Here is a 27,841-nt window from a genome sequence, read left to right on the forward strand (position 1 = left end):
ACCGGGTTGCAATTTATTGCTGTCCGTGTAGTCCTCATTAACTGTGAAACTTCATATTGTTTAAATTACTGGCTTAATTGTCTTACACCGGTCCGCTTTAAAACTACAACGGGGAGTTCACTAAAGCAGAGACTTGTTCAGAACTTCGACCCCCGCTACGAAATAATTAAAATACTTCAATTAGTCGGCTTCCGGGCTTTCCAGGCTCAAGTTCGTTTCCTTCGGATCCGCGTTCTTCCGCCGACGAAAAAGTTGTGTCTTATCGGCTTCTTCGCTCGGGACTCCGTAACGGATCATAGCATAATCCGAGAGATCGACAACTCATCTTGTAATAGCATCATTTGCGCAGTTTCTTTGATTCTCTACATTCCGAAGAAAAGTACAAACACTTTCTATTTTTATTTTCCTTCCATTTTTAAGTTTCTTTTCGACGTCGTAACTTCAGCTCTATCTCTCGTACAGAATTTTAAAAAAGCTATTTCACCTCTTTTACAAAATGCTGAAAAATTTCAGAAAAGTGAAAACTGAAAAACTGCACTGCAACTTTTTCGTGCTCCCCTTTGAATTTTCTCTTCGAAAAGAAGTACACCTTTACGGGATCAAACGTTCGCACCTAATCGTTAGGTTTTCGAGCCGATAATTTTCTGAATTGGCCGAAACGCATTTCCACGATCCTCAAATGCATCCGACACCAGTTTTTCGCAACCGAATTGCGGCGAGATACACTTTTTTCCAACCGAGTACGATTAACCGTGGACGCAACACTCGCAACGTACCTCGGACTCGCGGCGTGGGCGTATATTACTGGCCAACTCAAACATAATATCCTGAAAAGCGCTCGTAACTCCATTTCGCACAGGTCCACTGGGCGGCTCGACCTAACCACCCTCGCCCTCTGGCTCGTACTTTGACAGGCGTTTAATATTACTTGAAAGTTTTGCGTTGCACCGTAACACCGAGCGATACTCGTCCGTGACGAATGTGCCCAACCACGCAAACAGCTCGCTAGAACAGCTCGCTGGAACGAAGGCAAAAGAGACGCCTAGAGACCGCTGTTTGACCGCGAGATCAGCCAGCTCTCCAGGGGTGAATATTTTTGGGACATGCGTTACCGCTGACCCGAGATTCACGTCTGACCGATTTAAGTTGTAATCCCTTCGCGACACGACTTCCGTAACTTCCTGCTGGTTATTCTTCCGATTATTGATTAATCGCTGAATTATGTCATGTTTCCTCAGATACGTGTTGCTAATACCCCTTAACGATTGCGTTGTTCGAAGAGTTAACATAAATTTAAATAAGAAATAGGTCTGTTTCGGAAGATGAAATAAAATGTATGCGATAGGTCTGCATGTTTGTATTAGATCGTGAATCATAGAATGTGGGATACATTCAAAATACAGTCGGTATACAACCCAACGACAACTTATATCTATCATTGTTTCTAAACAAGGGGGTAAATTCCGATGCATCTCTATCATCTCTGCGATACATCCTATTCATCGTTACACCGCTTTCTACTTCGGCTGGTTTATACAATATTCAGTTATCGTCATGAAGGCGATACATCGCGAGGAAACTATTCCGTTTACGCAATTCTGTTTTATTCGACGGGGTTTAATTTTTCGATAAACTTTGGTTTCTTTACGCATGGCTAAAGAATTAAATAAATATTTCAACTTTCGTCGTCGCCAAAAGATTTAATCTCCGTCGAACATGGCAGCCTAGCACCGATGCTCGACAAACGTAATTGGCAAACAACTGCGATACAATTTTGTTGAACCAAGTTGGCGACTTCGGGTCTCTGGTTCGCCTGCATAAATAACGCGGCGGTAGTCGCAACTTTTCAAATCATGACGTCAGGAACGAGGCACGAAAGCAGACCGGAACTAATGCGTAATTTATGAAAATGCATGACTTTTCGACTGATATGGAAATAAGAGACAGAGGAACGACCGGATCGAAGAAACTTACGAAACGCCCGCCTGGTAGACGTTGCGCCTGTAAATGCACGTTGGCAGCAACGATGTGTGATAAATTGTATCGCAAGAATATTTTTTTTTTTTCAATAGGTTCAAATCCATTTGTAATAATCAACTGAATCGACTATCTAATCGCGTTAATTATTGTCAATTCTTTATGTACCGTTCTTAAAGTCTTTGCAGCCACTAATAACTAATATCATAAATAAGATAACGTTGTTATCACTCAACTAAAGTCACGAGTCCCATTGTTATCTATCAAATCAGTGAATTAGATTACGACTTAATTACAGTTTACGCGAGGAGGAAAGCTGATAATTTTTCTTGAAATTTTCAAAGTATAGGAAAAACCATGCATAACGAATTACCGGTCACAGGTAGTGGATCCATTAATGTTCAATCGAACATACAAAGTCAAGAAACTTGTTTTAGGGACCGGAGTCTTGATTTTACGAAAACAATTTCGTAGTTTCGACCACGTTAAGCGTATTAATAATTACACGGTAAATTGATAAACTTGACTCGGGTTTGCTTCGAACCTTGTGCCTTTCGAAGTTTGCATTCTGTAATAGTTTACACGGGTCCAACGGCACGTCTAAGTTGCTCGGTCGCAAGTATGGTTATAGAATTTGTTTCATTTACGACAACATTGTGCAACAACTACTTGGATTGAATCTTCTATAGACAATACTGGGAGCCTTCAAAGCTTTCTCTACCTCGTCGTAAAACTGACGTTGACAAAAGTTGCAAAGAATACCTCGTACGATAACTGCATTTTCTTCAAGATCATCCGATAGGGATGATAGGAACCAGACGTTCATCACGATAGCACTAATCGACATGCTCTCGAATCCGAAGAGATGTATTGCGAGGAGTGACTGTTCACCGTGGCCCGAGAACGATTGTGCCTTTCGTTAACCCTACTCCCTAGGTACTTCGGATTCATCAACGGTGGTAACACCGAGGTTTACTCAGCGCAACAGACTTAACCTGAGCTCGATGGAACTTTCGCGAAGTAGATTAGCTTGCCCGCTACCACCCTCCAAGACTCGCGCACCGCCCCCGTAGACGAGACGATCTTCAAAGAGGAGAACAGGAATTTGGAATTAACATGACGCGGTTCGTCTGCAAAGTTTTGCATTCAGCCGACCAACGAAACCGAATAGTGGGTTAGATTTGTTTTAGCGACAAATATTTTCTTTCCTTTTCTAAATTATGCTAAATTTTTATAGAATTTCCGAGTGATATGGATGGAATTTGGTATTGATGACATTCTTACAAATAGAGTGCGAGGTGCCGAATACTGATTCGCAGGGAAATTTTTCAGGAGAATCGATTTAGATTGGAGAGGATGAGGAAAGGTTTGAAATTCGGTACTCGAGCCAGATGAAGTCGTCGTGTATCTACACAATATCGCAAAATTTTTGCTAGAAGGGTGACTTCTTGGCTACGCTAACCATAGAATGCATAATACATCGGTTAAAAAAACATACAATGGCATTGGGTTTGCAACAAAAATGCATATAGTAGAAGTTATTTCGAATTCGATGCAAAAATTTGTTGTATGAATACTCGATGGAAACAAAGATATGGTTTGCAACGATCACAAAGTAAAATATAAGTTACAAATGGTAAAGGAAGTATCAGATGGCACACGGATAACCCTCGTACAACAATCAGCGATTCTTCGCAAAAGTCGCAGACTGATTAATCTTCATGCAAGAATTCCGACGAAGACGAAAACGAAGAAGAGGCGCCTCCGTCTCGAAGAAGAGGCAACTTGAAAATCAAGGATTCCTGTTTGATCTCAGGCCCTCGACACTTGAAATCATTATGCATACCTCAGTCGATTCAGAGCACGGAGCGGCGAAACAACTTTCTCCGTGGAAAGAGACGACACAGGGGTTCGGTTCAGCGATTGCTGGGTAGGAGGAAACGCAGGGTAGACGCAGGGACGACGAGGACTACCCCGTCTCTCCTTTTCTCAGGGTCTTACCACCCTGCATAATGCATCACGCAACGCCGTTAAGGCAAAGACGAAACTTCCCTGACGTGGAACGCCAGAGGCACACACATCGCTCCGCCGCCCCGCGCCGCGCCACTTGTCTCCTCTTGAACCCTTTCTTCTTCTTTCCACGAGATCCCCGCACTTCTACTCCTTTTGTCCAATTATTTCTTTCCTTCAGTGTTTAAACAGTAAATATCGTTAATAATTAGTTGAAGTGTCGTCAGAATATCTCGATAAAATTGATTCGACGAATTTAAAAATTTTCCTGTGGCTAATTTTCGAAGATATATACGCCTTTCGTAGTCAAAGGGTACAATCGATATTCGAAACGTTCGCGTTCCTAGATTCTGTGAAATACTCCCGCGAGCGTTAACCAAGTACTCGCAATGGATTGTTCGTTAACTCATTGTTCCATTGTTTCAGCAGCAAGGGTGTGCATTGAAACATTTGCAAGGAGAGAAGGAAAAGGACAAATATGAGCAATTTAGATCTCAATCGAGCGGGACCCTTCCATAAGCACCGTCAGCATAACGTAATCATACGTTAAGCTTGTACGTATTACCGAGCTTTCACGAACGATTAATAATTGCGAGAGTTAATGTAATATCTACTTTCAATCGACGGGCAACTCTCGCTATCGGCGCAAACTAAATGTATTTCCTACAAATTGGATCGCTACGTTTATTTATGGAGAGAGCAAATATTTTATCGTAACCACGATACATTGTTTGAACTCGTCGAAACGGTCGTGGTACACGCTTTTAATTTACGATGGCCACGGCACCGTTGGAACGAGGTTTCGCGAAAAGTACACGCGTGTTAACGAGAAATTAGAATGATTAGAATAATTATTCGAGCCGACGTTCCTTAAAAAATATGACGAATAATTTCTCATAGAAGCCAAATAACCGTGGGTGATTTACGTCAGCTCTTTTTAAAATAAAATATACCTAGGTAACGTGTCTTATCGGAAAGTGTGCTATATCATTACTGTAAAGTTTGCAGTGTCGCGGCTAAGAGGGGAACGCAAAAAGGAGTCAGGCAAGAGTGGTAAAAAAAAACTGACGCTAATTTACAAACACGCAGAGTTTGCAAAAAGCTGCAGCACAACGCGTTCGCGACACAGGAGAGTTTTCATAAGTCTGTATATAAACAGTCCCCCGCAGATATCCTAAAGTTCACTGCAACCAGTTAATATTCTTACCGCGCGAACGCCCATAGAACTCTGTTTTGATGTAAAGCGTTATTTTCTGTTTACGACGTCGGGGACGAATAGACTCGTGAGTTTACGTCAGATTATAAACACTTCGGGGACCACGAGTTTGCCACACTGCTGGGCAAGTGATAACCACCGCCGTTCGTTTTAATAATGAGAACAGTGAAACGTCTTTGTTGCACCGAAACTGCGTGTAATAGGAAATTAAATTTTAGATAAAAAAAAAAAAACACATGAGGGATAGGGGAATTTTTGCAGCATGCAACCGTGAACGTTAAAGTTAAATTCTCTTTGCGATATAAATTGCAGCATCTCCCAAACGTCGGAATATTCATAGAAAACTGTGAATAGGATGGACACGACGTTGCCCATCTTGTAAGTCGTACGTGTTGTCGCGAGAGGACTGATGTATGTACGTAGTTTCCGACGCGTGGCGTAAACGTGAAGAAAAGGCACACGTGGCGAACCGGAAGAATACAGTGGTATTGGTATATAAAACCGCCACGAAATTGTTGCTCCCTTGACGGAAATAGTGTACGCTCCGCTTCCGGAATTTCGAACGTTTTGCGACACTTATTATTCAGTAGCAGCCGCACTTAAACAAAACCACGTAGCGACTGTGACATATAAACCACAAAGGAAACATTCGCTTCTTTTTTCTTTGTTTTTGGTGTAACCTTGCGTAATATTTCTAATAACTCGTGAAATCCATTTTTCGCTTGCGATTGACGAAACATGAGACACGCGGTAGATTTTTCAATAAATTATTGTCAAACTGGGCATTTCGCATAAACAATTTTCCATTAAGTCAACTTTTAATATGTTTTTTGAGCTTTGGTCGAAATTAATTTATATTCATCAAAATAAATTTATCAACATCACAAAATTTTACGCAACGTGGGTTACTTTGACCGAAACATACCAGCAATATATGTCAATAGCCTTATTTGGTGTATCATCATTTTTATCGAAAGCTAGCGACAGTCGGAACGAGTGTTTTTTTAAACGTCTCTTCGGTAGCTCGCTTTGATAACCTCTTAACGTTTTTAAATGTCCTGTGATTAATATTGCCAAGCTCGACGCTATTTATGTTTAATATTCGTAAATATCGATTGGTCGGCTTCACGTTACATCGACAGAACATTTCTCTGATACCAACGCAGTAGCATAAAACTTTGTAAATATAAAAGTCAATACGTGTTTGTAATATGGCACCTACGCAGTGATGATATCGAAACCAAATGCAAATTTGAAATGGTTACGCAGTGGATAAATTGTGATCGTTATCCTAATATCGATTTCACAGTGGAGAAACGTGAAAAATACACGCGTAATATTCATATTAAATTGTATATATTGTCACACCTTTGAACACCGTCAATCATCTAATGCACGTGGTATCGAGACGTCAGCGCGTATTGTTTCACCAAATCTGTTAATTAAACAGCATTTCCAGAGACTGGAAAGCTAACTTTCGAATAGAATATGCCGGTGAAACATTATCGAGAATAGTCCCATTGAAGCAAAGTGCACCCTTCGTTCCGTACGGTCGAGGAACCGAAATAAATTACCGCTTGAACGTAGAGCGTGCTCGGTTCGTTCTACGGGACGAGATCCTCGCCGATTCCAATTAACCCTGACCTACCGTAACAAACCAAACGAAACGTCACGAACGAGCAGCCCAATCCGAGACCCAACTCACCTATCTGCCCTAAACGTACAAAGTAACCAGTATGAAAAAATCATTTACTCCTATTAAAAATAATAGTTACGATTGCTTTCAGGAATATTCAGGAAAGATAACTTCATCCTATCGTAGCAAGCTAATGCACCGCACCGAATATCACTTCTCTTGAGATGAAATTGGCTAGTTAACAGACGGATAGATAGCCAGCGTTTCCTACAATCGAGCACAGCTCATCGTTGCCTCTTTGCTTTCAATCTACAGTCCGCAAGTTACACGCTGACGGCAGCGAATGTCTATGACAGCGGTCGACCAATCGACGTACGAAGCGCGAACGTTGAATATCCTGGTGGTTTCTCGGCAAAGTTTCCCAATCACTTACGAAGCCGGATTACTCGTGTCTGCTTCATGGCTGAAGAAACCTCGGTGATATTGTACTAACGCGTGTGCACGGTCAGAGAGGAACGCGGCACGATAGCGAACCAATCGATCAACGATCGATTTTCGTTCACTGCGATTCATGACGAACTTGAAAACCGCTAGCATTGATAGGGGTTGGTGTGATCGCAGTAGTGGCTATCACGTAATGTTTACCAGAGCATATTGATAAACAAACGGGAATATAGCCTCTTTAAGGGAATCGTCAACGACGCCACTGTGTTCAATTCTTGGACATTACGGGGTAGGCAGAAACGAGGCGTCGCATGGTGCTGCATCAAATGTAATATACCATCGTATATTATGGAGAAGCCGTGACGTTAATGGTTGTCGCGGCGGTGAAGTTAATTAAATTTTATTACAAATAATATCACGCAATATTACACACGGATATGCGACGAATAGTTTAGGAAGGAGGGGATGAGCGTCCAGGAATTCGTCCGGGCACAACGCGATGCGAAATATAAAATCGACCGCGCGAAATCCTCTCGCGGTTCCATCTAGTAGACCGAACGACTATCCGGTGTAATTAATTCGACGCTCAGCCGTTACAGTTTACGTGCCGTCGGTGGCACACCGTTGCGATTTAGCCCGTTACATAGAGGCCGAAACGGATGGGTGCAGCAATATTGCGATATTTAGGGCGATATGACCGTGTTGACCTCCATCGATTATAGCCAAATTAATTTCCCATAAGGTACGACAGTGATCGCTTCACCCTTGAATAAAATTGTGAAAACTGTGAACATAATCAATCTAACCCAATTTTGACTCGGTTAGTACACTATCCCGTATACTACCAGCTGAACATTCCCTTGACGTATCCGTTGTTTCGTAAACGGCGTCGCAGCTGCGAGTATGGGACACATCAGACACGCTGGAGATACATAATTGGCTTCCAGGACTGCACCGAAGTCCTCGAAGGTGCGAGGATTACCGTGGACCTGATTGCTCCGGAGCTTTGTGTCGCAATTTGGATTTTCCTCTACCGCTAGAATTCTCCTTGATTCTGCGAGGCTGTACGATACTTCTAAAGCATCGTGAAAACGGAACTTCCCTCTTTATTAAACTGTCCGATAAAATGAATAATAAAACGTCGCGCATCTGAACAGGCAACCCGGGTAATTTAACGAGACGCACAGCCTCGACCTTATCGATCGACGCATAACATACCGAACCGTAAAAAATTCGATTCTTGTTTAGACTAAAGTGACGAATTTATAGCGTCAATTTATAGGTAACCAATGTAACGATTCATTTTGTTCAGTACTCGGATAAGACGGGCAAAGATCTAAAGCGCTTTATCTTCTATCGCACGTATGATTCGAGTCTCGTGCGTTCATAATCATCCGTACGAGATTTTGAGCTGCAGAGTTACCTGACTCGAGTTTCGCGAATAGAAAGCATCTTGTATCGAATTCCATACGTTCAGGTGTCGACTATATCGCATTTCGCAGCTCTGATGTCGTCCGTGTCGAATTTCACAGGTCCGATGTCATCTATACCGCGTTCCACGCGTTTGGTGCCATTTGTATAGGGACTATCGGATTTTGCAAATTCTCTGATTGAATCCTGTCTCGTGTACGGTACATCTTTATCTGATTCCACGAATCCAACGTTACGAAATAAATTCTCCATTTGGTCGTAAGCAACATGCCTCTCTTTACACCGTATTCTTAGAAAAAGGGAACGAAATACGCAAATTTCATTGTTCTCTTTCTCGCTGGTATTACTCGGTCCGGAGGTTGCGTATTTCACAACCTAAATGTTTAAACTGGTGTAGACGTAGCAAATTTCGCTTGCAGCAACGGAGCACTGGTAGCGCAACGCCGCACATGAATATTACACCTTAACCCTTGTTAATACTTTATTTCGAGCATTGTCGGCTGATGAGTGGCAATTGGCGTTGGTTGCGTTGAGTCGGCGTAAAATTATGGAAGGGTTTGGGGAAACGTCGACAAGGGTGGGTGGATGGAAGATAACCTCTATCCAGAACGCAGCTCCGTCCAAATGAGAGGCCAACGGGGAAAGGGTGCGAGGGTTGAGTTGTAATTATACCTGCATGCATCGTTCCCGTGTGCATTATAAATGACCATACATTATGAATGAACAGTCCGGCGAATCAGCCGGCTTATTCTACCGAAAGAATGACCACCGTGCTTTCCCTAAATCATACGTGTAGGAGTCGTTTCGTTCTCGCGTTGCTATCTCGCCGACGTAATTCCTTGAATTTGCTGCAACCGCGGAGAGCAAGTATGGCGAATCTTGACGATGTTAGTGTTTTCATATTCGTGTCGCTGGCTACGAATGTACATCTTCCGAGTAGCACTCTCCTAGTTGGTGCGCAAAGATTGTTATAATTTAGAAAATCGTGGAGAATACGCTCTTCCGTCTTTGCCCTACGCCTTCGATCGTGCACCTTTCGAGCGCGAATTTTCGCGACTCTTTCGACTGACAAATTGCAGTCGACGGAGGCGTGGAAATTGCATAGGTCGCGACGTATGTGTCCCTGGCGTGCAGTAATCACGCTCGAAACCTCGGACATCGGCAAATAGCGGAAGGGGTTGTTCGATAAATGAAAATGGGGTCGGAAGGAGCGGATCAAAGATAACGAAGGACAGAACGAGAGAAAGGGGGACGACGATGGATCGCGAAGTGAACCGAGCAACCAAGGAATCGTGATGTCGAAGCTGGAGAGGAGTTGGGGAGAAACAGGAAGTGGAAGACGCAAGATACAGATACACGGGGAAAAGAGGAAGGCAGAGAGGAAGAAAGTAGCGGCGACTCGAACGGTTGGACGAAGAATTCTCTCAGGATGGGACTCGTTAGTCCTTTCAGGGCAGAGTTACGACGACCAGGCTGGCTCCCACCTCGATCACACATCACGGCTCGAAAACGAAACGAACCGCCGCGTCGTCGAGAGCGTCCCCTTCCTTCCGTCCGAATCGCGCCAGCAATCCCTTTGTCGACGAGCGTTTCGTTCGAGGTATTGGAAAATTCTGAGGATGCCTCTCAACACTTTCACCTTACCGATCGACGGTGTTACGACGATCTGTCGAGTGTTGCAAAGTCGAAACACGCCTGAGACGTTGCTCCTAACCCCTTCACCACGAAAAACTTCGTCTTTCGTCTACGAAAGAATGAATGGAAAAGAACGTGGACAGTTTTCGAGGTTCGAAGAGCGTTTAAATTAGCTGTCACTTCGACTGTCGGCGCACGGAGCGTACGTATCTTGCTCTTCGAATCGGCCTGGTGCACTTTCGAAAACCCAAATCGTTCGACGACGATCGCCGGAAACTAAATCATACTCCGGGGGTTGGTACCTTTAAGAATCTCCCAAGATTTTCCAGCTTTCGAGAGTCGAGTTGCGCGAAACTCTGCGTTCAAGTCACCGGTTCTCGACAGGCCACGACGGTGCTCCTCCATGCGACGTATTCAATCAAGATATCGAGTCTCGAGTTCTCGCACGTCGAATCCTGTATCCGGACGTGTTTCGGGTTCTCAACGGCCGGGAAAGTTCGTCGTAGCGATCCCGAGGATGAGCACAGGCTGCGAAGGACACGTATCCCATCGCGGGAACAGCGAAAAGTGCGAACAGCGAAGAGAAGTACATGGTGGCTCAAAAGTCACGGAGAAGAACCTATTACAGTTCGTTTTGCAGCAGGTGTTGGAAATCCTTATCGTGAAAGGTAGCATACAAATAAAAAAGATGCCTCGCAAAGTTAATACGATTTATTTGTAAAGTATGAATATAAAATTACCGAACCTGCGATGGTTGAAATAAAAATTCTGTAAGACTATGAACTTATATTAATGTTTATATTTCACACACCTTGCTTTGTCAAGAACGAAGACTTTCACGTAGAATCTACTCTAGTTTCCCGTAGATTGCAGTGTATGGTAACATTTGGGATAACCTGTAGGGTGGAGGTTGGGGAACCGGATTGCGCGAGACAGTCCGCCAGCCGAGATTTGATTTATATGTTAATCGCCAGCCAGCAGCCGCGGCCTATGTCGGCAAGTGCACAGCCTGCCGTGGTACTCTTTCGCCCCGTCGTAACAATCCTCAAAATATGGCGTATAAGTAGACACCGCTGCATTCTGAAACGATATTGGTTGGTACTGGCGAACATTCGACCTGTAACGATTTTCTGGAACCTTGGACGTTATCATCGGAATCTCTGATTTTCTGATTATTCAATATTATTGGCTGTAACAGTGTTCTGCTATTTATCAAAGTATATTTTAATTACGGAAGTGATAAATCAGGAAGACATAGTCTGTTTGGATAATGCAACCTTCTGATGATAAAACACTCGAATAGTAGAACGTTTAGATAACGGCATAGCGTAGCGCTTAAGAATATATCAATGTATTGTATATCAATTTCGATCAAATGTCCATACAAACTTTCGATGCAGACGCGCAAAAGTATTCCTTGGGAGATCGAAGGGTTCGAAAGAATTTCTATTAGACATGGTCTCGTGGAACAGAGATCGTAGAAAAAAAGCAGGGCGCTCGTTGGAAAGGCCAAACCCCTTCGAAAACTAATTAATTAGCAATGAACCGACGATGTCGATGGAATTTCCGGTAGTAAAACTATGAAACTCACCACGATTTCTCGGAACCGTCGTTTTCGGCCAGCCGCTCCTCGGGAGGAGGCAGATTAAAAGTTTTCATGGCGTGAAACGTCAAACGAAGGAAATTGGTCGACTGGCAAACGGAATGTCGAGTAGAATTCGAACACCGTGTTCGAGCAGCGACGATCCTTCTTCGCCAAACGATTTTCCTTCGAAGAAGGCCGATTAACGAGATAACACCCGTTCATTCTAATCCCCGACGAGCTTATCGTCAATCCCAATTTTTGCGAGATAAATGATTTACCGTTAGTTCGTGAAACGCACGGAGGTGACTCGCAATAAATCTCGCGATGAAATTGTTAATCTCAGATAGGCTTCCGAAGACTACCACAAACGCGATGTGAAAGGATTTTCGTAGGCTTTCGTTTCTGTTTGTCAATTATTGGCGTTAATCGAAAATTAATCGATTTGTGGATTAAAAAGATAAGATGTGTCAATCTCGTCGGTGAATTCAAGGTTACGTATCGTAGTTTTTTTTCGATTGAATGAAAACGTGATTGGACTACCTGAAAATCCTGCTCTCACGTGGAATGAATCAGGTGATAGAGATGAAAATAATCGATAGTCGATAATGAATGCGATAAAAAAAAATGAAACATTTATCCAAGAGAAATTGACAAGATTTATTGGATTAATCGGTAAGTAATTAGTTTTGTGGATTAGGAAGATACAATGTATCATACGATATTATTCTCATCTATAAAGAAAAAAAACAAATAAAGAAGGAAAGCAATAATTCACTTCCTGCCCATGTTTGATCTTTTTTCAGCACATTACGAATATTATAATTCTATTTATAAAGCGATGACGTTTTTTACTTTACGAAACGGAAATCAACGATCGATTGCGAAACAGCTGAATCCGATTAGTAAGAAGATTGATTGATAAAAGTGACTAATTCCGATCAGATGCAATGGGTAGCGATTCGTCGATACCGAACAAAGCTCGGTAAACAGATTACCCAATTGACATTCAGAACTGTTGCAAACTAGTACCTATCGCCAAAGCGTTTCGCTTTATTTCATTGAATTGTACCGCGACACAGGACGACTGATAGCAATCCATATATTTACCGACAAAATGTGTAAATCAATGGGAACAATTAGCCCAGAAATTCTAAACGACCAATCACGAACGCACGAGTGCGCTCCCTGGTTGCTAATAATGTGGCGTGTGAACAACGCGTGAGCAGTTAACAATGTCAACTGTAAATTTGGCAAAATCAGATTGTTTTTTGAAAAAGTTCGCGCGAAAAACTATGGTAGAACGCAACCTGCACGAAACCTTACTGCTTGGCTGCGACCGAATTACATCTTCTCAAATTACAGAGTGTAACTGAAAATACTTTCAATTCGAATAGCGATTCCTTAAATCCTCAAAGTCCTCGAGCTTTATGGAGAACGACCCCGAATCATCGTTGCAAAATTCGCCCATCGGCCAGAAAACGCAGCGAGACGGCAAACAATGTAATTGAAAATTTCTTATCGGACGAAATGCACGCTTATTCAAATTCCTATCGAGCCGTTAGTTCGCTACGACGTGATTTTTTCAGACGATATCGTTCCAATCGTGGCTATGCTTTTCCGGTGCAACTCCTTACCCCCCTCTCACGCTGCACCCCTTCAACTATGATACTACGAACGCCTTGCACCACGTGCCGCTCGTGTAAAGTACGGTGCATTATCGTCTGATAAGAATTTCCAGTTGAATCAGAAGAACACAAATTTTCCCTATAAAAGCTGTTCCTCCGCGAGGCTTGATCATTATTCTTTCATTCCTCCAACACGAAGAAGAAAGATCCAACCACCAAAGATGTTTAAACTTGTAGTGTTGAGCGCCTTCATCGCTGGATGCTGGGGTAAGTGAGAGCAACCGGAACCCAAAGCTTGCTTCATTCTTTAATTTCATCTCGTAACTGTATTAGTCTCGTGAAAGTGTTCCTTTCTTTTTCAATACAAATGCTCAACTATTGATCGATTTAAACATCGTAGAGTGAAGATCAGAATTAATGCTTGCGTTAAAGAGAGTATTCTGTGCATATTCTGCATGTTTTTTTCACTGAAGAAGAAATTTCACTGTTTTGATTTAATGTTATAGCAATTGGCATCCAAGCCCTCGAAAATGGCAAGCCCTCTTTGTTCCTGGACTCCAGAATTGTAGGCGGAAACCCTGTTGACATTCATAATCACCCATACCAACTGAGTCTTCAAACTTCCTCACATATTTGCGGCGCCTCTATCATCAGCCCCAATTGGGTTGTAACAGCGGCTCACTGTGTCGGGTAAGTAACGCAAATACGTATAAAAATACAATATTAACAGTAGAAAAATCACTGAATCTTCCGATTGTTGACCACCGACGCAACCATAAATTTCAAATAGGACTTTTTATATTTCGTCTGCTACAGAATGTCAGCTGACAGATACATCCTGAAAGCTGGTAGCAGCAACAAGGACCAAGGTACTAAATACACGGTTAAGAGGATCATCAAACATCCCCAATACAACTCTCGAACTGTTGATTACGATATCGCGCTTCTGGAGGTATGTACAATTTTGCTACATCGCCAAATTAGCAATAAAATGAACTGGCTCTTTGAGGGGCTTTCTTGCCATGGATCGCGATTGCTTGATGAACGCAAACGAGAGATAGAGCGGTATGGCAGGCATGGCAGGAATAGCCACTCAATGTCCTAGAGAGGCCAGTTGATTTCACTCTGACCATATGGCTGCCGCGCGGATTAATGCCTAGATGTAGCAACGCAACGTTAAAGCAATGGAAACTTTATTGCAGATCAATGGACAATTCCAATTCAGCAACAACGTGAAGGCAGTGAAATTGGCAACATCGGAACTCGCTGCTGGTACCTTGGTCGACGTCACTGGTTGGGGAGCACTTCAGGTAAATTGCTGAAATACTTTATGCTCTAGACGTGACAGAAGTAAAAAAGATTGTTCGAAAAGTTTGAAGCACGTACCACATCAAAGTTTGATGACAGTTTCACACCTGCAACGCCAACTACGATTTTATATCAGTGCATTTGTGGTGAATTTCTTTGCAGTTTTTGCCAGGTGAACGAAAGAAAGCTCTCCGACACGCATTAGCGCGAGTTTTCTTTCTCCGGTGCACTGTCAATATTGTAGTAGACGTTTTTTATGCACGTTACCTCACTTTAACTCACGTGGCATTAAACATAACATACTTGAATTTAGCAAAAATATTTAATAAATGTTTTGACAATAATAGGTAGATAAGAATTAGATGGTACAGGGAGTATTGTTTTATTCCACGACGGCGTTTCAATTGCGACGGAAAGATGCTCGAGCATTTTCAACGTCGTTGCAGAATCATATTTCAGCACCAAGCGCGACAAAACGACAACCGCGATCGTCGCGTAATCTGCTTTGCATAAAGGGATCATTTCTCAAAATTGCTCGTTTACGTACGTTGCAGCAAGGAGGACAGGTTTCATCACAACTGATGAAGGTGTCGGTGCCCATCGTGAACAGGAAGCAGTGCCAGGAAGCTTACGGATCGAGCTCCATCACCGAGAGGATGATCTGCGCTGGATACACCGCTGGTGGAAAAGACTCCTGCCAAGGTGACTCTGGTGGCCCCCTGGCACACCAAGGAACCCTCTATGGTATCGTGTCCTGGGGTTACGGTTGCGCTCAGCCTAAGCATCCAGGTGTTTACTCCAACGTTGCTAACCTCCGCTCTTGGATCAAACAAAACAGTGGAGTGTAAGCGTACAACGAGACCCGAAAACTTCTGTCAATGAAATTCTATAAACATGTCATATATTGTAAAATTTGGTAAAACCTTCAATCAAATATATTGAGCAATCATAAAATATATGCATTGTGTAAAGTTAAAATCCTCGCCTAACACACAGTGAAGTTGATTTTTATAAGAAACACAAATATTCTACTTGCTGACATAAAATTATGTAATAGAATAGAGAATATAGATTATCTACGCCTCAAAGGAACGAACAGAACTAACGATTATCGATAGATTGACAGTCAGAACAGGTTGCTAAACAGCCACATGCTTTCTTCGTCCATCTTGTCCCGATCCTCAGAACAACTCAAACTTTCTCCGATAGTTTACCCAGTTGGACAGTTCGATTTGATCAATATCGCCGTTTCATTGAAACGGTACTTTCTATTTGAACTGTTGCTCTGTCTTCGCAATTCAAAAATATCGTTCGATCATTTCTTTTAGAAATCACTGTATCTCCTATAACACACGTCCTTCGAAATATCGTTTAATCCAATGATTCCGATAAGATCGTCGAACATGCACTTTTATTTATCGATCATTAAAAGTTTGCCACGTGAATCACACCCTTGATAACGCACAAATCACACATATATGCGCCCGTAAAATGTATACCAGAAATACATTTTACCAAGCACGGAAACGGATTAATTTGAAGTTTCTTCAATTCGAGCGTGTGATTGATCTTGACACGACTGTTCCATTGTCTCGTTCTCGATACGATATCGCTAATCACGATCTGTCTCGAGCACTCCAACACAACTGCGAAGAAACTTTTCACAGAAGAACCAAGTTTTTCGCCCCTCTTCCTTATATATCGAGACACAACGAAATGTATTACCGGTATCCTTTTGAAGTTACCGTGACAAGACGCTTTCGACAGTGGTTAATGATCGATAACGACGTTTATCGTCGAAAAATTTCGCCCCCACGCGTATCGACGTGTCTCGACCCACTTCCAGTCCCAGTAATTCGACAGGTCGGTCGTTGTTTCCTTGTCAATCTGCGTTGAAATGTCCAAGAAAATACTGCTCCTGTTCTGCATCTTCCTCGAGGACGGTAAGTTGAATAATGGCGTTCCGTAGGGGAATTCAATTTCGCGTACAATATCATGCAAATATTCTTCATTTTCTGTTCAGTTCTTGCCTCTGGAAATACCAACTACGCGAACATCACGGAGTATCCGTATCATGTAAGTTGAAATTACCTTTACACTAATCGATAATCGTCATCGAGATATTATTTTTATGCATTGATTATCGTGAGTGACGGTACGACGCGTAAAGAAGGGATTTTTTAAAAACGTTAACAGATTTTCGACAAAAAAATTTCCTGAAAACGGCAAAACATTGGATGTAACAACGGAAATCGCGTGAAGTATTGAAAACAAACATTGCCGTTTTATTTCCTCGCGTATGCACATTGAAAAATGCTCACGAATTTGTGAACGTAACCCAATTTTCGAAAAACAAGTTTTTTTTTTAAACCAGTGTACTCTCAAAACATTGACACGATCGAGAAATATTTACAAGTGGCTGGTCAAGCGACCCCGGGCAAACTCGCTGAAAATAACAAATTGAAATTTGACTTGCTATCGCGAGGATCCACGCGTTCGATTCACCAAGCAGTCTGTAACGCAGGTGTCCATCGAGAAATACGGGAAACACGAATGCAGCGGGGCTTTGGTGCACGAGTTGTGGGCCATAACAGCGGCATCGTGCGTTTTTGGGTGAGTATCTCTTCGTGGAATTTACTTTACGATAAACGGAATGCATCGTCCACGAGGATGGGTATAATTATTTACAGAACGAAGCAGATTCTATCTAAAAGTTGTACGTAACAAATAAATGATCAAAGATAGCAGGCAATTAGCGGTTAAAGTTGATGAAAAGCCCTGTATAAATTCCGTAGGCACGATCGAAACAGGGAACTAACGAAACGTGATTGCTTACAGTGCTGACCCGTCCACGGTGTCCGTGCGAGTCCGCTCAGCAGCGTTGTCCAGCGGCGGAGATGAATTGGAGGTGTGCAGCATCGTTGTACACGAGGATTTTGATAAATACATTTTGCAGAACGACATCGCACTAATAAAGGTGGGCGCGCTTTTAAAAGGCTAAAAGCACATTTATTTTGGAGCACTTTATCCTCACCCGCCTTAGCGGTAGCGGACGTTTGTCACGCGAGTCGCGGCGAGCAGGAATTTTATTACACTTTTTCTGGTTCGGTACGGCGAACCGCGTTAGGATACAATCGTTATAAACAGCAATTCCATCGAAAGCTCGTATATCTTCCAAAGGGACGTACCAGCGGAAAGTAGCATCGAAATATTAATAATTTGCCGTTAGAAGGTATCGCGTGCGTTTCCAAGACTGAAAAGAATTTAATAAATAGCAGGCGGTGATGTATCACTGCTAGATTAAATGTGTACCGGTACGCGACATTAATTTTCGAGTTAATTGCAACAGCGGAAACGAACGCGAGACGGGCATTTTTATTACGACTGTTTTTGTATACGAGCAGCGTGGAAGAAAGCAATAAAATTCTTGAGACGTGAACGTCTAATTTTAATGTAATTTATCCGAGTTTAGCTCAAATTTCCTGTGCAATTCGAAGAGAAACTGCTGCCGATTGGAATACCGGAAAACGTGGACTACACACTCGCCGATGGAACGACGTGTTTCATAACTGGTTGGAAGCACAATCTGGTGAGTGCAGTTTTTATCATTATTAACATGCAACCACTCTCGTTTGATCCAAAATTTAGTAAAACCTATGAAAGGTATGGAGCAGTATTTAACCGTTATCGAAAAATGCTCAATTTGTTGTATCATATTTGTTAACATTTTTGACGTAAAAAAGAAGGATATATATCGTTGAAACGTGTTGCGTTTCCAGGTTGTATTTCAGTTAAAAATGATTTCAAAACTGTTCGTTTTATACCGTGCGATAATTATCTTTCTGTGTCATCGCACGCTCATTAAAGCCGCAAGCTCGTTCGATAAATATTCACTTTTATCGCGATCTCTGATTCAATTTCGGTCTAGATATGAAGCCTGTATACCGGAAACGAGAACATAAATTCGTTCATCTTTTATTACGACCAATTTTCAATTATCAAACCAGTCCAACGTAAACTCCACTTTTGTTAAAACACTGGAGCAAAATTCTACCGACAACTTTCATTGTTTTAATCAACACTTGCAATTGGTCGAAGTAAAACAAATTGACTTTAGTACAGTAAACCGTTCGTGATTTTAATTATAGCGATTGGATGATTTTCAGAGTGGACCAGTCGAATCTCAGCTGACGGCTATAGCTGTACCGATCGTGAATCAGGATGTCTGCAGCTCGATGATGCCCTGCTACGAGCCGGCGCTCCAGAAAATGCTTTGTGCCGGTAACATGACCCTCGGCGTGGAGACGTGTCAGGTAAGATGAAGACACGGGAACAAGAGAGACGTGAATAGAAGGCTATGCGTCTTCGCGACCCACCGTGTAACCCTTGCGACATCCAAGATCCTGAAGGCTCCGCTAAGGAGATCCCTCGACCTCGTGGCCCGTGACGCCACTCGACGCGCGCCTAACTGGTATAGGTGTGTTTGGCGCGGTTCTCGAGCTCGCGTAACCGTTTGCTTGCGAGCTCCCGTGTCAGAAGCAAACGTTTTGGGAACAATGCGCGACCTGACTCCCAAAAACGTGGCGCTAATGTATTTGACGTGTACGAGAAGCGATGGTTTTCCACCGCAACGATTAATAATTAATGAATTTACTATTTACTGAAAATTCGAATTTTTTTCTGTGTTTGCGTTTTGTCAAACTTTAACAGTAATAAAGAACCCAAGGGAAAATGCTTTACCGCCTTTTTCTATCGTTACGCGTGTAATCGAAAGTACGTCGATTCTAATCTGTTTCGCGAAAATATACTAGGAATTATGAATTTACAGAATCGCGAATATAACGTGCAATACCCTTGCTGGTTTCGATCCTCATTCAAGATGAAATAGATTAGCAAATCCTGAACATTTCATGTTCAGCTCAGCTATCATGCTTGAAACCGATCGTTCTCGATTTAAATTCAATCCCCGTTACCAAGCAATTAGTTCCAATTCAGTTCAAGCCGGTGTCAAATGCTACATCCCCCAGAGATCAATTTCCATCCTTTGGGCTTCTCCGATCGAGGTAAACAGCTACCGAATCATTTGTCCTCTTCTGTCCTTCTCCCACATAAGTAAAATAATGAACTTGTATACGTGTACCCATTTTATCTTAAATGCGATATCTTTGCGCAAATTAAATTATTAAATTAAATTAACCATACGAAGTACGCGCAAATACTGGGCTATTATTTTCGAAGAGTACGCATACACAACAGCCATCGATTTCTGCTAATTCGTATTTATCACCGTGTCATCGTTCATTATGGCAAATTGAACAAGATCCCGAGAAATCGTATTTATCCGTCGTCGTTTTAATAACGCGTCGGTTGTCGATAATAAAACGGACGGAAATTCCGTTTCTGCACGGCGTTTCAGAAAAATGATCGAAACAAATAAATCATAGGGCCTTGTTAACGCTATTCTGATTGTCCTTCGCACACGCGATCGTGTACCACATGGCAGCAGAATTCAACGTTAATTTGACGTCTGCCGAAACGCGCACGCGGCTAATTTCGATCGTCGATTGCACTCAATAGACGAACAATGCAACTCACTTGACTCGAGCACGCGAATCAGAGGGCACCGGGGGAACCTAACCTTGAATGATAAATTAAGGGATCCGTTTCCGCGTTGAATTTTATCGCCTCAACGCCGATTTTCTCCCCCAGCCAAACACGAGAACGCTGGCCAAATCAAGGGGAAATTTATATCGGCGATAATTAACGCGTAAATCGAACGACAAACAGTTGGCGCGCTTTCAATCAAGGAATATTTTGGGGTAATTTAAATCATCGTAGATTTCTCGCGAACTTACTTCGTCCACGTTCGCCGTTATCAATTATATTTGTACAGGATGTACAAAAATTAAATGTCACAAGCTTCGTTATTCCTTTGTAGCAGACTCCCTTTATTCAAATGTTTATCGGTGGTGGTTAATCGCAGAGACAGTCGATGAGCTCTAATACCGATATATTCGCCCATTGCTTCATTTCTGACTCGAACGACGTGATAACGCGGAGGGAGAGGGTACAAAAGATGCGGCGCGTTATGAGCAACATTTGAATACGACCGGCTGAATAGAAACTGAACATTATTCACACAGTATAATAGAAAATTGTCACAAAGCGAGGAGATTCCAACACGCTCCATCGTTATAATAACAACAATAAATTCGTCGGGACGATATAAAGAGCGATATCTTTCGGTTGATTCTTCACTGGCAATAGATTTCAATGTTACTCTTCTTTTTTTTTTTCTTACTTTATTTTCAATTTTCACGCAGAGAATACAGTCCCGCGAAAGTTATATAAACTCGCTTGCATTTCGATACCAGGTAACTGCGAGGCGATTCAAACATTCGATCTCTGAATGGAATCGCGTTTTAAGAGGAAACTAATTGAAATATTCAGGATTATTCTTCGGCAGCGATTCCAACTTTGCTCGAATATAATTGTAAATCTTTGTCACGCGAAATAAAAATACGACCATGTGTTGTTCAATTAAAATACATTTCAATTCGTTCGATGCTTTCATAGCGATCCGTTAATAATTATTATCGTGTGTTTGGTTTCGTCTGTTTTTATAATATAATTCGTAAACGTTGTTAATGCATACAATACCTGAAAAATGTATCTCGAATCACTATGCGTCCAGACTTTAGAAACACACTGTAAAATTCAATTTTAAACCCAGGCCTACGGAACATGGCCATTTACCAGCAAGGGGTCGCGATACCACTCGTTCCTCCGCGCATTTCAATTAAAGTAAATTGTTTCGCGAGGAATACGAAACATTTTCACTCCCATCTCGAATAGAAACGGGCATTTTGCGCTCTACGCATCAATAATTGGTAGTTGCTTTTGCAGGGACAATTGGGCCCGTTATTCTCTTTCTAAATGCACCGATGCATTAGCAAATCAACGCGCGAGCGCGGCTCGAAGTAATCACTGAAACTGTCAACCCTCGTCTACTTGCAGGGTGATCCAGGTGCTCCACTGATGGAAGGCCAAACGCTGATTGGTGTTCTATCCTATGGATTAGGGTGTAAAACTATGATACACCCGGGCGTATATACGCGCGTCAGCAGTTACCTGCCATGGATCGCAGCGAATTCCGGCATACGCTATACATGAGATGATATTCGCGAAACTACAATGTCAACATTACCAACCTTTGTCAGAAACTTCGCGCCAGACTCAATCCCGTCGGTCGGTGAACAGCGAGAGAACTTTCCGCGAGCGTTTCTTGTGTAACATTATCAATTTGCCGAACGCCGCGAACGATTTTATGAAAATAGAACGGAAACGGCAAAGGGAACTTCCATACGTTGAGTGCGCACCAATGATTTTCCACGGTATATTGCGCCCGCTGTTTTCCACGTGTCTTGCCGCAATTCGCCCTTTCGCTGCTATCTCGAGATGAAAATATACAGCACTGGAAATGTTTATTGCGTCGTCCACAAATAAGGTTACCATTTCTGGAATGATATGATAATACCCAACTGGGAATTTCGTAGGAATGTTTCTATTTCGTAGTTTCGAGTAGGGTACATGTACTTAAAAAAAAATGTACAACAATCATGATCATTTACCTAGCGCTATTATTAATTGGACGCAATAAATAAATCTATTTCTAGTACAGTAACGTCGTTAAAGGTATCGTAAACGTATAGTACTCTCTCGTCAACCGCGAAGATTATCGTATTATTAGCGACCGCTGCGCGAGGATTAAGCTTGTGGGCTATCTAATATTTTCAAATTTGTTGACATGTATGTATATTAAAAAAATATAATTCGCTTGGTGATTCGAGCAATGTATTCTCGCTTGATAAGAAACTTGTTAAAATATTCGAATAGAGTGTCACTCATTTATTCTCCAGTCTTTTTACACCCCTCACGATCTTCAATTTCTTTGGTTTCGTATTAGTTGAATTTAAAATACCTGTGGAAAAAAATAATGCTATCTGTAAAAAATATTAATACATGTCTTTGGACCTGATAAATGGATCTGTAGGAAAATGCATGAATGATCGTGTGATATATGTAACCAACGATTTTATTTGAAAACTGCGATGATAACTAGTGAAATAAATGTCACTAGATGACTCGGAAATGTCAATTATATGTATCCTACCCCCGATTCGAAATTCCAAGTAAGCCAACGCGATCTATATTTAGTCAAATGCTACGATACATATCTGGTACTTTCGATGAGAAAGAACTGGCTCAATTATGGAGTCACTTGTTACATTTGTACATTAAGATCTGTACCGCGGTCGACTCGCTATCGACCTGCCTACTTTGCCACGTTTAAATAAACGAGCAACGTTGAAAACCCCGGAGACCTGTCCCGCGCTGACATTTATTCCACTCCGAAGCGTAACGATAATGTCGAGCCTTATTAACGATCGCGCCGGTTCTGAAATATTAAAACAGGAAGTCTCCAGCGAGACAGAGCTACGCGCCAACTGTCCTGCGCGACGATTCAACCAATTACATCGCCGGTCGCGAAAGGGCATGAAACGAGGATTTATTGTTGAATAGAAACAACGATGAAACCCTCAACTGTTTGGTTCCCGCTTTTAGGATAAATACGAAACGCTCACAAACCAGTTTTCTCTGTGATCCAACTTCGAAGGACGGTTACTCTCGAGTAAACGCCTGGGAAAGATGGTCGCGCGCATCCCATGCCCCAGGACACTACGCCGATTAATTTGCCGTACTGCACCAGTGGTCCACCACTGTCGCCCTGTGGAAATAAATACAATAAAATACAGTAAAAATCAATAAAAACGATTTAATAATAAATTATTCGAAAATTAAAGGGTAGATTCCACTGGTGTAAAAAGTCTTATTAGCTTTCTTCGCATTATTTTCAGATTCAAATATGGTCATAAATATTCGTGAAAGGATTTACGTTGAAGTTGTGAAACACAAGGAAATTGAACTGAAAAACGGGGAGAACTAGCGTTGAATTAAACTGAGCCACGGGGCACGGAAAAGCAACAAATAATTGGACTGTAACGGGTTAACGACGCTCATTCGGAGGCTATCCGAACAAGATATTCGCCATATATCCAGCGAAAATCGATACGGCTGGTCGCCATATATTATCCTTTGCTTCCGTAGACGCCGTAGAGGAGCATATCACTGTTGGAAAGCTTGGCAATTCTCGCTATATTTCAAAAATAGGAGAGCACAGGGAAACATCGCTTTAGAATCGCCAAAGCCTATGCAAGACCTTCCGCAAAAAAAAAAAAAAAAAAAACTTTGTTTACTAAGATACCAAACCATCGCGCTAGAAATGACAAACTTACAAGACAGCTAACGTATACTTAATTCAGACCTACGCAGATCCAGAAAACTTGACATATAATACAATTAAAAAGGTATTAGTCCCACCGTTAGAGATCCTCGATTAGAGTGCCCAATCGAGGGAGCTACGGGAAGTCTAATCGCCAATTAATGGAAGCAATTACCTGACACGCATCCCTGCCGCCGAGGTTTACGTAACCAGCGCAAATCATTCTCGGTGTGATACGGCGGCCAGCGTACAATAAAGAGCACTCCGAATTCGATACGAGTGGCACCTCGACCTTACGTAACCGAGTGGTCGTCGGGCCGTTGCTTCTCAAAACACCCCAGCCGGTGACCAACGCCTTCGAGCCTGCTGCATAATGATCGGCGACCGGTGCCAACAGAATCGGTCTCACTCGAGAACTGTACACCAGCGGTTTTTCCAGCTGAAATTGTAATTGGTTTCAGCGGTGCCAAGGCGGAGTGGCTGTACGCTGCAGAATTGATTGTGAAACGGTAATTGAATTCTTCGGCTTTATACCGAGGAGGAGTCGAAGAGGTGGTGGGAGGACGCGTATCCCGTTAATAAATAAACTTCATCGATCGGCCAATCCGAGTTGCTCGGAGCTACGGCGCGCTTTTTCGTTACGACGCGATTTTTCGAGCCCGATTGCCACAGGGACGCTTTATTTCTTTGTTATTTACTCGACTAACCGTGGCGGAAATGCAGTAGCGCGATATTGTCGGCGCAATATCGGAGACCGTATATTTTCTTTGCGATTTTATAAATACCACGGGACGGTACGATCTTGGATGGAGTACAGGCTCCCGCGTAAACGGCGATGGGAACGGAAAGGGAGAATTTTTCGTAGTGAAAAATATACGAACGCGGTAAAGGTAAATCGAAAAATGTGGTAGGTGATTTTTTTATCTGTGCCGTTCGCTTTCGAGACAGTCGGATTCGAAAACGCTCGACGTACGCACGCACTCCAGTCTTCCACTATTTCTCTACCAGACTATCGTTATTCTCGCGAATCAAGCGATAATTTCTAATATTTTCTAAAATTACACTCACCCGAATCAAAGCGATATCGTAATCGGAGGTTCTTGGGTTGTACCTCTCGTGACTGATGATCTCCTTGGCGGCGACGACCGTGCCTTCCTCTGTGAGGTCGGAAGTGCCAGCTTTTATCGATATGAAGCGAACAGAAGTACTGAAAAAGCACAGAACAAAGAAACAGGTCGTAATTTCTGTAAAATCTTTTTATAATACCCTTTTCACGTTTATATTAAGAAGAGCAGTGCACATATCACGTATCGAGGTTGATAGCGGATATCGATACGTAATCGATGAAAAAGTATGCGTACCTCTGAACACAGTGCGCGGCCGTGACGATCCATTCCTCGCTAATGATAGCGCCACCGCATACGTGACGATTGTTAAATCGAAGGGATACCTATAAATTTCGCCTGCGTATCAATTTTGCGGCTATCGGGCCCGACAACCGTGAAGTTCATAATATTTTCGCGTGAAATCACGGCAATTCCGCCGTGCACGGATTCATGCTTTTCAAGGTTGGTTGATAAAGCCATTTTCGAAAGGCAAGCAGATTATCGCTACCAGACTCTCACAGAGAAATTATTTCCATATGACAAACCGCATAGTATGTTCGTTCTAATTAGCTTGTTCGGTAATAGAGTGGTCCAAGTTTCTTTCATCTTGAATAATTTGGTTCGCAAGAGCGCGCTAAATGAATGCGTTAAGAGCAAAGCGAATTTTTGAGACGGTTTTCCAATAGTATTACAAAAATTGCAGTAATAATAGTATGATTAAGTGGTAAATAATATTCTCTGTATTTAATAGAATGAATAAACATGAAACCGAAATTACAATTCTACGAAGACATTAGTAGAGTTATTGATTTTTAATGACTTCTTGTTGGATAATATATAGTCGAAACATTTCCGCGTGAAAGACTGAGAACATGTAATCTTTGACAAAGTTGCCAGTGGTTGTTTAGAATACTTACTTGATAGGGGTGATCGTCGATATTTGCTAACTCGCCACCAACAATACGACCCTCGTCAACTGTAATAATCGATAACTGAATTAGCGTTTCCACTTGCATGGATGCTGAAAAACTGCTAATTAAAGCATAACGTTGCTCCGTTAATTCCGATGGATTTAATGACCCTCCTTAAATCGTGGAAAATTAAACACTCGTAAAAGAAATGGTTATACACTCGAAAGCATTCAGTGTTTAACTACCTCGATTTAATGAAGTAATATGTACGACGAAAGTCGGAAAAGTAGAAATTGAGGCAACGAGCAGAGTATAATATAGGCTTTGACAGCACATATGGAATTCTGCATGAAATTCCAATCTGATAACAAGTTAAATTGAACTATGAATCAAAGTTGATGCAACGATGGAGCTGAATGCACGAGCAAAATTAGTTTTAAGAAAATCATTAAATTTGGAAGGTATGAAAAACATCATAAATAGGTTCAACATAATATATTTAACCGTATAAAAGGTATAAATTCTTCTTCTTGCAGAAATACTATTCGAATGTAATGGTAGTTAATAATAAACTGGTAGTTGAAAAGTTTTTCTTAAATTATCGCGTTTAATAACGATCGAATATACGTACGATGCAGGAAAAAAAAGTGTGCCAACGCGAACGGAGCGAGCTGCAACAACAGGAGCGGTGTCCACGTATACATGGCGGGAACTGGACGACGAAACTACCTGTTCACCATGCGGTTCGCCCTTCTTTTATTTCGATATTCAGGTTAATTGTCGTTCGTATCAATTTACTTGGACACGAGAAAAATTTCCGATCCACGAAAGTCTCGGACAGTCGACCTAGATTCCACGTTGATTACGTAAAAAGGAGCAAGACTGAAATAAAGTGTCAGCGCTGCCAGCGTGCGATAACATCGTTTCTTCTATACATACAAACTAATTAAGTGCATCTTTAAACCGCTATCGCTGCGCCAACTCTCGCAGAGAGAAGTACATTATTAGTTGTGTAATTAAACAATCGATGACACAAATACCATAGATAATCGGTTAAAACGTTATTGGAGGTCCTCCGGCATTTCAAGGTAATAATCCGATAACAGGAAGGAAGGTGAGAACGATGAAACGTCAGTCGAGAAGCTTCAACTGTGCTCGTGTGCCGTCAAAAGGACGCCTTTTCATTAGCGAACAGGTAGTTCTTTCGTCGAGCGTGCACGCAGTTCTCTTGCTGTTCATGCTGTTACGTGGATCGTGTCGTCGCAGACCATTTTGTTTCAGAGCACGCATACCAGGGCCATTTGTGTTTCTTAACAGTGAAGACAAGTTGCTTCTTGCAATGGGTTCCAAAGATCCCATTCAAAGAAAACATTGATCGCTCCAACTCTGACCAATCGTTCTTTTCGTTGTTACAGAAAGCGATTTTTATTACCCTTGCCACATGAGCCACGGTTAAAATAATGTTGCAACCAAAAGAATGGTCGTTACGCTTCGACGGTGTTTGAAATTGCGCAGCTCCTCCAGGAAAATGAGCAATGTCGCGGTATTGAACGCAATTCTCGGCCGGATGGAAAGAGTAAATTGCTTAATCATCGTATTTCGAGACGTAAGGAA

The 27,841-nt window shown here is 42.2% G+C and overlaps 3 protein-coding genes and 2 long non-coding RNA genes across 6 annotated transcripts; 2 read left to right on the plus strand and 3 right to left on the minus strand.

Annotated features, from left to right (window-relative positions):
* Positions 1–11,047: 11,047 nt before the first annotated feature.
* On the minus strand, positions 11,048–12,426 carry LOC128885325 (uncharacterized). The gene is made up of 2 exons (XR_008459583.1): positions 11,941–12,426; positions 11,048–11,429 (listed from the first exon to the last, which is right to left on the minus strand). It is a non-coding gene; the product is annotated as an uncharacterized LOC128885325 (long non-coding RNA).
* Positions 12,427–13,758: 1,332 nt separating this feature from the next.
* Positions 13,759–15,790, plus strand: LOC128885317 (trypsin-1-like). The gene is made up of 5 exons (XM_054139305.1): positions 13,759–13,826; positions 14,066–14,249; positions 14,376–14,511; positions 14,762–14,869; positions 15,422–15,790. Exons 1-5 carry the CDS (start codon positions 13,781–13,783, stop codon positions 15,713–15,715), a joined length of 768 nt encoding a protein of 255 aa, XP_053995280.1. The 5' UTR covers positions 13,759–13,780; the 3' UTR covers positions 15,716–15,790.
* Positions 15,583–16,195, minus strand: LOC128885324 (uncharacterized). Its single transcript, XR_008459582.1, has 2 exons — positions 15,858–16,195; positions 15,583–15,790 (listed from the first exon to the last, which is right to left on the minus strand). It is a non-coding gene; the product is annotated as an uncharacterized LOC128885324 (long non-coding RNA).
* A 157-nt stretch (positions 16,196–16,352) lies between these two features.
* Positions 16,353–22,257, plus strand: LOC128885319 (trypsin-4-like). The gene is made up of 7 exons (XM_054139307.1): positions 16,353–16,810; positions 16,891–16,943; positions 17,392–17,480; positions 17,706–17,844; positions 18,340–18,456; positions 19,034–19,180; positions 21,885–22,257. Exons 1-7 carry the CDS (start codon positions 16,765–16,767, stop codon positions 22,038–22,040), a joined length of 747 nt encoding a protein of 248 aa, XP_053995282.1. The 5' UTR covers positions 16,353–16,764; the 3' UTR covers positions 22,041–22,257.
* A 152-nt stretch (positions 22,258–22,409) lies between these two features.
* LOC128885314 (trypsin-7-like) lies at positions 22,410–27,752 on the minus strand. Of its 2 annotated transcripts, none has more exons than XM_054139302.1 (7): positions 26,859–27,752; positions 26,234–26,292; positions 25,572–25,660; positions 25,279–25,417; positions 24,386–24,649; positions 23,517–23,655; positions 22,410–22,848 (listed from the first exon to the last, which is right to left on the minus strand). In XM_054139302.1, exons 1-7 carry the CDS (start codon positions 26,929–26,931, stop codon positions 22,772–22,774), a joined length of 840 nt encoding a protein of 279 aa, XP_053995277.1. In that variant the 5' UTR covers positions 26,932–27,752; the 3' UTR covers positions 22,410–22,771. The 2 variants fall into 2 exon arrangements, with proteins under 2 accessions (XP_053995277.1, XP_053995276.1); XM_054139301.1 differs by having other exon boundaries at positions 22,410–23,325.
* Between the last annotated feature and the right edge of the window lie 89 nt (positions 27,753–27,841).

Source organism: Hylaeus anthracinus, unplaced genomic scaffold (assembly GCF_026225885.1).
Source record: "Hylaeus anthracinus isolate JK02 unplaced genomic scaffold, UHH_iyHylAnth1.0_haploid 11981, whole genome shotgun sequence".
Classification (NCBI taxonomy): Eukaryota; Metazoa; Arthropoda; class Insecta; order Hymenoptera; family Colletidae; genus Hylaeus; species Hylaeus anthracinus.

Bases quoted from the DNA above. Each gene is read 5' to 3' on its own strand.
- LOC128885319 (XM_054139307.1), top strand. From the start codon at position 16,765: ATGTCCAAGAAAATACTGCTCCTGTTCTGCATCTTCCTCGAGGACG. The intron at 16,811-16,890 runs GTAAGTTGAATA...TTTTCTGTTCAG, and splicing joins CTGCATCTTCCTCGAGGACG to TTCTTGCCTCTGGAAATACC. The intron at 18,457-19,033 runs GTGAGTGCAGTT...GATGATTTTCAG, and splicing joins CTGGTTGGAAGCACAATCTG to AGTGGACCAGTCGAATCTCA.
- LOC128885317 (XM_054139305.1), top strand. From the start codon at position 13,781: ATGTTTAAACTTGTAGTGTTGAGCGCCTTCATCGCTGGATGCTGGG. The intron at 14,250-14,375 runs GTAAGTAACGCA...CGTCTGCTACAG, and splicing joins ACAGCGGCTCACTGTGTCGG to AATGTCAGCTGACAGATACA. The intron at 14,512-14,761 runs GTATGTACAATT...ACTTTATTGCAG, and splicing joins ACGATATCGCGCTTCTGGAG to ATCAATGGACAATTCCAATT.
- LOC128885314 (XM_054139301.1), bottom strand. From the start codon at position 26,931: ATGTATACGTGGACACCGCTCCTGTTGTTGCAGCTCGCTCCGTTCGCG. The intron at 26,293-26,858 runs GTACGTATATTC...CGATTATTACAG, and splicing joins ACACTTTTTTTTCCTGCATC to TTGACGAGGGTCGTATTGTT. The intron at 24,650-25,278 runs GTGAGTGTAATT...TTACAATTTCAG, and splicing joins ACGATATCGCTTTGATTCGG to CTGGAAAAACCGCTGGTGTA.